A 12884-nucleotide genomic window follows, 5' to 3' on the forward strand; every position below is an offset into this window, starting at 1 on the left:
CTACGAGGCCCCTCACCAGGCTACGAGGCCCCTTGAGAGTACCCCTACGGGGTACTCTCAAGTTCTGCCTGAATACCACTAGGACCTGGTTGTGGTTCAGTGCTTGTTTGTCTCACTACAAATGTCAAGAGACATTTGTTTTTCCATTCGTTTTAACATTTGTCTGTAATGTTGCATCACTTTAGCACCCATAATGTCCTTTTTCTTAGCTGGTATGGTGGATATCGTTGACTGAGATTTGTTGTACTGCCTAGCCAGTTCACCTACCCGCACACCATCTTCACATTTATGAATGATCTCTTGTTTCTGCTCTATGGTCATTCTTACATGGGATCTCATATGTTGAGCCTTACCACTTGACTTTCCTGGGACTCATGGCGTATTATGTAATAATTACTTTAATGTTCAAAATGCAAAAAATCCCCACAAAAGCGGAATTTCTTATAGGCGCGATCGTCACTAAGCGGGCAGCTGTAGTAAACTGAGGCAGGTCGGACCGCTTGACTGGGAACCATGTGCTCGGTCGACCCGAACGTGTACCAACAAATATCGGATGTCGAGTCGCATTTTTCGATAAAATTTATATCGTAACTCGAAATTATCGTAAGTAGGGGCAATCGTATGTCGAGGTGCCACTGTATGTCGAAACGGGTGAGTAAATTCTCTGAATTGGGGTACGTCGAATTTAAGGTTGTACAGTATGTATGTATGTATAACGGAATTAGTTTCTTATGCCATTATCAGTGTCAAGTCCCTAGTAGTGTCACTTTCTCACATGGGCTTTCTTTCCATGGATTTCAATAAGGGTGAGTTGTTTTAAAGAAAGTCAACTATGCACATAGCAGTACTGTACTGTGAACTGCTGCTCAGATGAAATTTGGTACGTTGGAAAGCTGGAGATGGAATTACTGGATTCTGTTCCAGAAGTGTAATTATTATACATTGTGCAGCTGCAATGTAAAATACCATATTTTCCTTTACTGCAAGTAAATGCATTAATTTAACTGGAATTTAGTGCCCAAAAGCTTAACATCGATCCAAATCTGTAAAAATTTGCATGTACAGTAATAGAATCCTGTTTTCTGGTCCTAAAAATCAGCATGTTGAAATGCCCATTTATATGTATAGCCTTAGTAGCTTTCCTAGCTAAAGGTTTGACCATTATCCATGAGACTCATTGCCTGTCAATAACAAGGACCTTTGCAACTTCCCCCTTGCCTTCTCTACAAGGTGATGAGCAGATGGGAATCAAAGATCAACCCAGGATTGAAGTAAAACTGGCCAAAATGCAACGAAAGAAAGCCACAAGACAAACACTCTATGATGAATGTTTTGCACATGTGGCAGATTACCACAAAAAATTGTGAAACCTACTGAACAAGAGATCCCAACCAGGTTGCAGCCTGCCCACTGTTAAGTCCAGCAATGAGCTCACCTTTGCATCTCTAGCCCAGATGGAACATGTAATGCCAGCAAAGAACTGAGAAACAAAGTGGGGAATAAGGATCTCTCTTCACTCTGATTGCGTGGAAAGAGCTCTTGGTACTCAGCAATTTTTTTTTTATATAATTTCATGATCTGAGAGCTGAACAGATGTCTACTAGTACAGTACAGTATTAGTCACAGGAAATGTATATATTTATCTCTCAGAATGTTCGGTAATATGTTTATTGCTTGTGATGTGTGTCTATGTATGTATTAACACGATGTACTGAATGGGGTGAGAATAACTTGAGCTACCTCATCCCTTTGTGTGTATTTTACCTCAATAAACTTATTTCATTTCAATTCAGTATTAGTCACGCTGAACGAGGAGGGTGAAGAGGAAGTATCATGGAAAAGAAGGTAGACTGACTGAAAAAAATTGAGCAAGCTTGGAAAGTACAAAGCAAGAGGGAACTATAATATAGTAATTTCCAGTGAAAAATTACTAGAGAAATCGAAGAATAAGGATGATGCAGCTTAGAACTGGTTTATGCAATAGAATAGGGAGACAGTTTTGTACAGTTTTTATTCAATACAGCACTACTGTATTATTTCATGCACTCATTCTGCCTACACAGATTAATAAGGATTAATAAGCTCTTCTTTAAGGTAAGCAAAATAGTTTTTTCTAGTTTTCCTTTAGATACCTGTACTGTACACAGTATATAAAATGTATGATGTATATACAACTTTGTTATAAATATATTCGAAGATGCATTCTATTATTCTAGACCTGAAAAAAGTTAAGTCGTAATAAGCGAAAAATCCCAAAACTCTCGGTGGACTGGAATCTTTGGTAAAACTGAACAGGTCAGGTCCAGATTTACACCATTTGAGTGACGTGCCACTATACAACATTTAGATGAAAAGGTGATTGCAATATTTGGTGAAATCAAGAGGTAATAAAGGCAATGAAAATAAAATAAGGATACTGGTAATGGATGATATGACTGTACACAGTGCAACCTGTCCTCTTAAACAGAACGTCGCTTTTGGCCGTTTGCCCATATGGCCGAATATGGACGTAATTTGAAAATAAAAAAAAATTAAAATAAATTTGGGATTTTTTTTTTCAACAACAGTAAGTTAAGGGTCCTCTGATAGGTTAGGTAGGCAGGAAATTCTCATAAAGTTTCAAAACGGTATGAAAAACGTTAATGGAAAGAATCCATTTCTAAGCTTCCCGAGTAAGCCGGACGACTCAAACAGAAAACGGAACAGTACGTCACTTTTGTGAGTCGATTTCATTTCAAATTACGTCCAAATTTGGCCATAGCGTGCATACGAGCGAAAAGTGACGTTATTTTTAAGGGGTCGGGTTGCGCAGTGTGCAGAAGACAGAAAGAAAACTGGGTAGTAAGCAAGAAGAGAGTAAACATCCCGAGAGTGTTAAATGGACGGGAATGAAATATTACAAAACCATGCTAAGAATAATGTAGAACCAATCATATGGTTACTTACCATGGCCACATCATCGATATGAACCTAACATGAATACATATACACTGGCTGCCTGTCCCAACAATGAACTATTACGAATTATTATATACAGTACTGTATACAAGAAGGGTCAATGTTTTAAGTACGTATGTTGGTGAATAAGTGGTACATTCTTTCAAAGCCAGTGACACAGTTTCAGGCAGGTTCTAAAGCTAACACAGAATTTGCAACGAATTTAAAATTAGGTGAAACAGTCACTCTTTAATACAAAATAAATGTAATGATAGGTATAAAATGACAAGTCACATAACTACTATATTAACATAAGGTGATGATAAATGAAATTATATTAATGTAATTGTATTTTTAGATAGTAAAATACTTAAGTTAGTAATTATTTATTTGTTTTTGGCACAGGGAACAGACAGCTTCTGACTCCTGTTAGTAGGCCGAGATTTTTCCCTTCTGATAGCTCATGGTAAGCAATACTCTCTAGTTTTCCCGGGAACACAACCTGCCAATTGGTTAACAACTAGATATTCAATTACTGCTGGATGAACAGAGGCAAATGGTCAAGGATTGATGCTCAGACAATCCTCCTTGGCCAGGACTTGAATCTAGACTAATTGGTCGCAAGGTGTGGCACAAATGGGTTACCTATGCACCACCAAGGACTGTAGTTACTATGGTGATGAAATTAGGTACTTAACACACAGAGATCACACTAACGTGATGCATCAAACTCTTTTAACCCTGTCGTAGCTCAGTCGATTAAGGCAGTCGTGTCTGGGATGCTCCCGGACGCAGGTTCGAATCCTTGTCACGGCCCTTGTGGATTTGTTCATTTAAATTAGGAACTTCATTGATGACCAGACAACACATCAGAAGATGAATAAACGACGACGTTTCAGTCCGTCCTGGACCATTATCAAGGCGATAATGCTCCAGGACCAATCAAAACATTGTTGTTTATTCACCTTCTGATGTGCGGTTTGGTCATCATATCTTCAACCACGTTATTGTGACTCATCGTCTACATAGGTACTTCATTATTCAACTTATGAATAAAATACACGTTGAACTGTCAGAGGAATAGGCCAATAGATTGACAATTTATGCACTCACATGTGAGTTTGTCCAGAGATTTTATGAGGTTAGAGAGGGTGACTGCTGAAGTTTTATTTTTATTTTTTTTGGGGGGGGGGTTAAGTTTTATTGCAATGTCTACTGCATGCAAAAGACTACATATAAAGATTACCATTTTAAGGCTACCAGAGTAAGCAGGTTACGCAGAGGCCATCCTGGGTTGTGCGGCAAGGTACATGGGTCAGAGAAGGCCAAGAACACATCTTTGTCAGTCTGTCAAAAAATATACACGTATATAAATGTCAATTACAACATTTTGTAAACCACACATCTACAAAGTTATGCATACAATTAATAGAGTAAATGGTCCTATTTACTACTATATATTAACCATTTAGCAGAGCTAGTAAGATAAAGTGTTGATTGTCAGGGATTCCCTGATTACGAATACAAACATGAGTGTGCTTACGATACCATTGTCTGAGATAAATTTTTAAATGCTTAAAAATTACTTTAATTTAATAGTTCATATTTCTTGCAATTAACTAGCTTTTCAAGGGCACTGGATAACAGGTAGAACCTAGTTAGCGGCTTATAACCTAGAACCGTATTATTATTATTATTATTATTATTATTAATTTATTAATACAAAAAAATGACAAGGTATGATTACAATGATTTACATTTTTTAAATTCCTATAATCATGTGTAGCAACATGAAACAAAATAAGAACCTGAAGTTTATAAATTAAGGTATTTACATATCTTCAACAAACACTTACCCCCCTAGCAGCAGTTCTTATATGTGGATAGTCCCCGAGTGGATGGATGCCAAATTCATTGCCATACTGAGTGAATGTGAAGAAGCCCTGATGCACATCTGTTCCTAGTCCTTCACATGCCAACAAAAGTAAAGCAATCTGGAAGACCACAAAACATGCTGTCAATTCTCACATTTGTAAATATACAAAACAAGTAAATTTTTATTAAACATATTCTCAACAAGAAGAGAAGGATGGGGAAGTAGGATAGGATCCAAGGACCAAATACACGCATGTGGGGCCTCGTAGCCTGGTGGATAGCGCGCAGGACTCGTAATTCTGTGGCGCGGGTTCGATTCCCGCACGAGGCAGAAACAAATGGGCAAAGTTTCTTTCACCCTGAATGCCCCTGTTACCTAGCAGTAAATAGGTACCTGGGAGTTAGTCAGCTGTCACGGGCTGCTTCCTGGGGGTGGAGGCCTGGTCGAGGACCGGGCCGCGGGGACACTAAAAAAGCCCCGAAATCATCTCAAGATAACCTCAAGAAGAGGTGGCAAATCATTTGGGAGAAAAATGACAAGTCAAAATCTTCCGTTTACCCTTTAACTGCGCGGCCTATAAATATGACATCCCCCCAGTGCGCAGGAAATGAAACTTCGGGAAGAGATTCTTTTTTCTTCTGAAAGTGTAAAAAACCCTCCCTGTAAATGGGTATAGCAACGGAAGTTCGAAATTGTACTTTGGCTGCTATGGGGTCCGAAAGGTGAGGCGTGACGTTATCATTCGCCGTGCGCTAGAGCAGTATGCTCCCGGGGCAGGTGGAGCGCCCTGGGCGGGGCGCGCGAGTTGTCGCGAATATATTTTTGCACATTTTTTGCGCACAGTTCCAAATACATTTTATTACATTTTATGTGCCGAACCGATGTATGGTGATCACGTACACCATATTATGGCAGTAGAACATCCGTACTGTCCGTAGACACTGTGTTACATGCATCACAAAATGGTTCACTTATCCTGCACTTATTTCTAATATATCACACAAATATATTGATATGTACATTATATATACACACTGTACAGTATCACACACTATATACACACACTCAGTACTCCGCGAGTGTGTGATATGCTGCGAAACAGCCAACAGGGCAGAGTGGCACCTTGCACTCCACGCACCAGGGGCTGATGCATCTATGCTTTTGTGGTCTGCGTGTGGTGTTCCTGCAGACTATGCATGCACGTTTACCCTTCTCCCGTGATGCTGTGCTTGGCATACACTTCAGCCTGTGTACCCCGAAGTTCTCATTACCCCACAGTCTGTCTGGGGCTGCGCGTGGCATTGTTGCTTGCACCCCGTGGGGTACTACGGAGCCCTCCTTGCCATACTTTACCAGCAGCTGTGACACCACGCTGGCACTGAAGGTACGTATAGATGGTTTCCTGCCGGACTTCACCAAGTACGTATTATAGCAGTTGAGCACTGCAACATCCATGAGGTGGAAGAAGAACTTTTTCGTCCACTTCACTGACCTGCGTACACACTCCACACCACCAAGCATCCTGTCACACTTATCGACGAGGCGCATGTTCACGTTATAGTCTATGACACAGTCCGGCTTGTATATGGGGTTGTGTGTCTGAAAATGGACCTTGCCAGTATCCAACATGGCACCGGTGTGAATCGTTGTCAGCATATTCACTTCGCGTCTGTCCTTCCACCGCACTGACAGCATCTTGTCACGCTTGCGCAGCTGGCACTCACCCACACCTATACCTATACCGAACACAAGTATTTCCTTCCTGATGAGCTTCACAGTGCCACATACGCCAGTGTTGTGGGCGAGGAGGTATCTGGTCAACAGGGGCCTGGTGTAATAGTTGTCGGTGAACAGTATATGGCCATTGTTCAGCAACGGCTCCATCAGGGTTTTTACGACACTGCCGGAGAACCCGTGTTCATCTTGAGCTGGTATGTCGACGTCTGTACCGGAATACAAGATCATGTCCAGGACGATACCAGTCTCACAATCGCACAGCACAAAAAACTTGAGGCCAAAACGGTGCCGCTTGGAAGGGATGTACTGTTTGAATGCCAGTCTGCCCTTGAACAATACAAGCGACTCGTCGATAACGACATTCTGTCCAGGTACAAAATAATCCCTGAACTTCCCTCTCAGGTTGCTGAATACCTTGCGAAACCTTCCACAGTCTGTCCTGCCTGTCCTCATTTGCATTATTTTCGAAATGCAGGCACCTCAGAATCAACAGAAACCTATCCCGCGTCATATAACGGTTGAAGATGGGCGATGAAACAAGGCTGTCTTTGTTCCAATAGTCCTGGACGACAGCTTTCTCAGAGTGTTTCATCATCATACATATAGCGAGAAACACGTACATCTCGTCCATTGTCGTATCCTTCCATCGCGTGAGGCAGGTAATATGCTGCCGTGTATGAGGGTGTGGGAGTATGTGTTTGTCTCGGTCACAAGATGGTCCATGAAGACATTGTCGAAATATGCCTGGAAATATTCCATGTCCACCATATCATCACCGGTATACAGTAATAAAGCTGTAACACCGTCGGTATCAACAAACGTTGGTATTTGGGGCACAAATGTGGCGCAATCCTCCCACACAAGTACACCAGGGGGTTTGGTGTTGGCGCCAACACCACGGCCAACACCACCACAGGCACCAAAACTACGGCTACGTCGTCCGCTGCTTCTGCTGGAGCTGCGTGAGGGTATGCTTGATGCTGAGGCAGATTTCCAAACCGTAGGCCTACCACGAACACCCGATGTTGAGGGCCCACTGTCGTCATGCTGTGAGACACGCCACCGCCTGCCTGCGCGTGTTGCTGAGGCAGCAAAACCCCGCCTGGTACCACCCCCACTGCTAGTACTGGGGTTGTCCACATTACTCGTATCAGAGCCAATGTCGCTGAACCCCGAGAACAATTCGTCACATGTACTGTCACTGAATAATGAACTAGCATCTGGGGACATACATGATGGTGGTGATGATAACGGTGTTGACCCAGGGCGGTGAGACAGGCCGGGCGGGGAGCGTGTACCGTACACACTTGCCACATCATCCACTTCTGTTTCCCCCTCACTCGTATCGGACCTCTGTGTCAGATCTTTCTCTGGATCATAGTCCAGGTCATCATCCATAGCACCGTCGTCGTACAATATATCACGAATTTCCTCCTCAGAGAGTCGTTTTCCATGACCGCGGGTCGCCGTGGAACAAAGCTTGTTGACGATGCGTCAGACATGGTTGCTGCTTGGAAACTGGGGCTCCCCACGGCCACAGGGCATGCTGGGATTTTTTTTCAAGATGGCAGACGATCACTGGGGCCCCCAGCTACCTATTCCATACCCATGTCACCGCGCGCCACTTTTAAATTGGACATGAAAAATACAAACACCGGGAGGCGCGTTGCGCACCCGAAGCCTGGGCCTGCAGGTGCGTTGCACAGTTAAAGGGTTAAAGCAAGGGAGGCTGCACCACGTGGTCTAGATGGGTGCAGAGTACCAGTCTACAAAGATGGCAATACAACACCTTCAGCCAAATCCTACCAAACAAAGACCACCTAATCAGAGTTCAAGTCTTTAAAAATGTGATCATGGTGATCAAAGTCATCAAGTCGAGAATGGAGCCCAAATCTACTTCGGAACCTAAGGAAAAAAAGGTGGAAGGTATAAAAGTGTTCCCTTGAAGGGGTGGTCTAAAAATACCTGACAAATACAAGGGATAAACCACCGAGGAGATATGGGGCTCGGAAAATGCCATCACTACCACCCTACGAATCCTGACAAACAGATGAACCAGCACCAATGCAGGGCCTCTGCGACCCCAAATGCTCCAAGCAGAGGACCATTTCGGAACCCCTTGTCAGAGGCAAAGCCAGGGAGATATCACAAATAGACGTCACACAAGCACACTGAACCCCTGCTCCAGTCGGTCAAGTGAATGATGGTTATGTTGCTATAATCATGAGACTAACCTGTTTATCTGTCAGTATAGCTGAAAGACACCGTGGCTGCTTTATTAAAGGGATAGTTTTTGGTAATGTAAAAGCTGGAAATGCAAACCAGTAGTAGTAGTGGTATTTCTTGAGATCCTGTAAGTGAGAATACAGTATATTAGCATTATTCTGAACATTTACTCTTTTCAGTAGTTAATTTAAATAAGTCTCTCAGCCTCTGTATCCTGGAAATAATTCCAGGTTGTACTTTAGATAAACACACACACGAAAGGAAAAGGCAAACAAAAAAAAAAAAAAAAAGAGGCAATTTTGGTCTTTGCTCTTGATATTGGTTATATGAAAAAAATTAAACACAAAAATTTTATCAAAACACACATGATTAGAATCATAACACATGATTAGAATCATAACACATGATTAGAATTAGCCTATTTATCACTATCTCTTGCAGAACTCCAGTTAAGAAACTTTCATTTAAACCATCAAGCCTATACCCTACTATCACAGTGGTTCCCAACTGGTGAGTCATATCTCCATTCAAGGAAATATGGCTATTCCCCAAAAAATGTTGGGAATTGCTGATATATCAGTTCTGTGCAAAGCCAAAAGTCAGCCAAGTGCTATCTGTGAGCCAGCACCCATTAACACACCTGCAGTACCCGCTCACAAATGTATTTACTCTTTTCAAGTTTCTCACCTCACTTTTCATTGTACATCATTCATTTTGGTATTAAAATATTCGCAAAAGAATTCCCTACAGGAGTACAGTATATGCATACAAGGTCCAAAAGCCCTGCGTGCCACTCGCACCAAATCCAGAAATCGGCTGAGCGTTACCCATGAACGCGCAGAAGTAATAAAATGTGTATACTTTTTTCACTTTTGTCACCAATTCTCGTGCTACATCTTTCATTTTGGTATAAATTTGTTCGCTGTAAAATTCCCTACAGGGGTGTTTGCGTATTAGGTCCAAACGTCCGGCGCACCTCCCCGCAGCAAAGCCGAAAGTCGGCCAAGCATTACCCACGAGCAAGAACCCACTGGCACACCCACAACACCTGCTCACAAATGTATTTACTCTTTTCAAGTTTCTCACCTCAGTTTGCAATAGAATGGGAAGATGTTGGTGCACATTTTAAAACCAGTCCCATAAAGATCAGATAAAAATTTGAATTTTAACAAATATTTTAATTTTGGACGTCACCTACGTCCCTAAGGAACGAAAGTGTTAAATTGGGCAGGGAGAGAATGTTATATACCAATAGTATTCTCTAAAGTGCCCCATAATATTTTTAATTCTCGCTTCTGTCTTCACACCACGACCCTGTATACCACTTATGTAAGACCAATCCTGGAGTATGCAGCTCCAGCCTTGAGTCCATACCTAGTTGAACACAAGACGAAGTTAGAGAAGATTCAGAGGTATGCCACCAGACTGGTCCCGGAACTGAGAGGAATGAGTTACGAGGAAAGGCTAAGGGAGCTGAACCTCACAACCCTGGAAAACAGAAGAGTAAGGGGAGACATGATAACCACCTACAAAATTCTCAGGGAAATTGACAGAGTGGACAAAGACAAACTCTTTAGCGCGGGTGGAACACGAACAAGGGGGACACAGGTGGAAACTTAGTACCCAGATGCCTACCTTTCTGGGTGCCTAACACAGTTTCAAATGTAGATATGATAGAGCCCAATAGGCTCAGGAATCTGTACACCAGTTGATTGACAGTTGAGAGGCGGGATCAAAGAGCCAGAGCTCAACTCCTGCAAACACAACTAGGCGAGTACCAAGCATATGCAATCACAACTACTGTCATTACCATTTCATACTTAAATTTATCACACAAGCCCCTTGAACACTGGCAAGTTATTCACTTTCTCACACTAATATTAATTTATTAACAAATTATACTCAAAATTCTCTTATTTCTGCTTTTTAACTCCCCTCACCACATTCCACTTTTAACCCATTCCTTTTAGCATTCTTTCATGTACACTCAGGACAGTGGTTGCTGCATCACTACACCATGATCGGCACCAAGTTACGCAATTACTGTACGGTACTAAATATTGCCGTTATCTCACCATTATACATCTTTGTGTTTCATCAAGCTACACTAGATTAAAAAAAACAGTGTTGAATGTAATGAAACGCCATTTTCTGGGCGAGACCCGGAGGCTCCCCGGAGATTATCCAGGCTGATATGCTAATGTCAGACTTTGGCATCAGTCATGTGTATGGAGTTCTGTGGGCCTACCGGGGACCACAAGCCAGAACTTGGCCCCCCACAGACAGGCATGAGGAGCAATGGGCTATGGAAACCCTTGTGTGGTTGGAAGCATTCTATGTCTGCCATCTACTGAGTCAGGCACCCAGATAAGTAGGCATCCCAAAACAAACCCCTATTCTGGTGAAAATTGCTATCAAAAGCCGAACTAGTGGATAGAACTCCCCCAAAAGAAACGAGGAAACGAGCATGGCGTCACATGTCGCCGCGCTGCTGTCTGCGCAGCTCCCTCCTTCCCAGGAGGGGGAAGGGGAGCCCCAGACCCCCGCCTGGCTACCCACCCTTCAGTTCTGAGGCTGATGCTATTGGCAATGGTCGTATGCTCTGGCTCCAGTGGTTGTTTCAGCACTGTACCTAGTGTGGTGACTGTCTTCTAGGTAGTGCGTGAGTCGGGAGTAATTCCCCAGTACTCGAGCTGCATGTGTCTAGGGTTTCCTTCCCTAGGTGCCCTGTAATTACTGCCCTTGGGGCTTGGGGTTACCTTCCCCAAGTTCCTTGGGTTCTGCCTCTGCTAGGCTATTTACTGCTTGGTTTTCGGCCGCTCTTCGTGTGCTCGGGTATTCTGTCTCTCTTGTTCGCCTTAGGGTGAGGGGCAGTTTTGCGCTGACTGGGGCACAGGGTACTGCGCAGCTTGTTTTCGCCAATCATAGTGCCCGGCTCTGTTCCGCCTGGGTACGCTGTCCTCTTGCGGGGTTTTCTTTTTCTTTTTGTTTATCTGCCTGGTGGGGGGGTCTGCCTTGGTTCTTGCCCCCCCCCCCCTTCTGTGTATTGAGTATTCTTCCTTCTGGTGGTTCCCCCTGCTAGGTCCCCGTGATTGTACATGTCCCAGGGGTTCAGTACTTAGGAGACTGTTTGGTAGACTTGGGCCCTGGTTAGCAGTACCCTGCCTGAGATTACCTGGGCGTGAATTTTGTAAATGCTCAGGACCCCTGGGAATCCCCTAGGGGGCGCATAGGTTCGTTGGATGTGACCCCAGAGTCCCCCCCTCGCTTTGGGCGAGTTCGAGGGTTGCTCTGTCCCCTTGTCTCAGGGTGACTCTCTCTGTCTCTGCCTCCGTCTGCTGCCTGTGGGGTTGGTGGCACTGGTCCACCGAGCTCCTACAGGGTTTTCCAGGGCCCGTAGACAGACTGCTACGGGAAGCCTGGGTAAGGTGTTGCTAGCCGGTTAACACCCAAACTAACAAGGAGTAGATGAAACACTGAAAACCCCTGCGATGTGTACAATCACGGGGGCCTAGCAGAGGGCCACCAAACACTACCAGTGGAACTACAGCCACACTAGACAGACCTCCACCATGCAAATGAAAATAAAAACAAAAGAAAAACCCTGCAAAAGTACACCATCCCCAAAAGCAACAGGAACCGGTCGCCGCGTAGGTGGCAGGCCGCGCAACACCTTGACGCCCTAACCAACACAATACCAGTCCCTACCCAAGCCCAAACAAGGGCCCCAAGGGCGAGGCAAAAACCTCTATGGGAATGGTTCCCGAACACCCCAGGGAAGATAACCCTGGCACGCAGGGGCAGTACTCATAGGGCACTTAGGGAAGGAAGCCCCCTAAGCACATGCAGCCCCGGTACTGATGAACACCTGGCTACTGCACAACACAAAAACACAGCAGTGAATGCCATGAAGGCAAACACCGCCTAGGAAACTGAGGCCAGAGAAGCGTCTGTCCCGGTTGACATTAGCTTACGAACTGCAGTGCTATGCAACTGGCGTGGTGAAGTCCGGGGCCCCTCCCTCCTCCTCTCGAGGAGGGGAGGGCTGCGCGGACGAACGGCGCGGCAGTAGTGTGTTACATTTGCTTGTTTGTTTGTTTCCTTGGGA

At 44.1% G+C, this 12884-nt stretch overlaps 1 protein-coding gene across 3 annotated transcripts in view; it reads right to left on the minus strand.

The window, feature by feature from the left end:
- Positions 1-12884, minus strand: part of Atg7 (Autophagy-related 7) — a 94504-nt gene that overhangs the window by 65942 nt on the left and 15678 nt on the right. For all 3 annotated transcript variants that reach the window (XM_045742805.2, XM_045742806.2, XM_069322786.1), the window contains exons 5-7: positions 8785-8901; positions 4794-4931; positions 4184-4284 (exon numbers count right to left, since the gene is read on the minus strand). In XM_045742805.2, the coding sequence (XP_045598761.2) occupies positions 4184-4284; positions 4794-4931; positions 8785-8901 (356 nt within the window). The remainder of the gene's footprint in view (positions 1-4183; positions 4285-4793; positions 4932-8784; positions 8902-12884) is intronic.

The sequence above is a fragment of the Procambarus clarkii genome, chromosome 11, assembly GCF_040958095.1.
Source record: "Procambarus clarkii isolate CNS0578487 chromosome 11, FALCON_Pclarkii_2.0, whole genome shotgun sequence".
Classification (NCBI taxonomy): domain Eukaryota; kingdom Metazoa; phylum Arthropoda; class Malacostraca; order Decapoda; family Cambaridae; genus Procambarus; species Procambarus clarkii.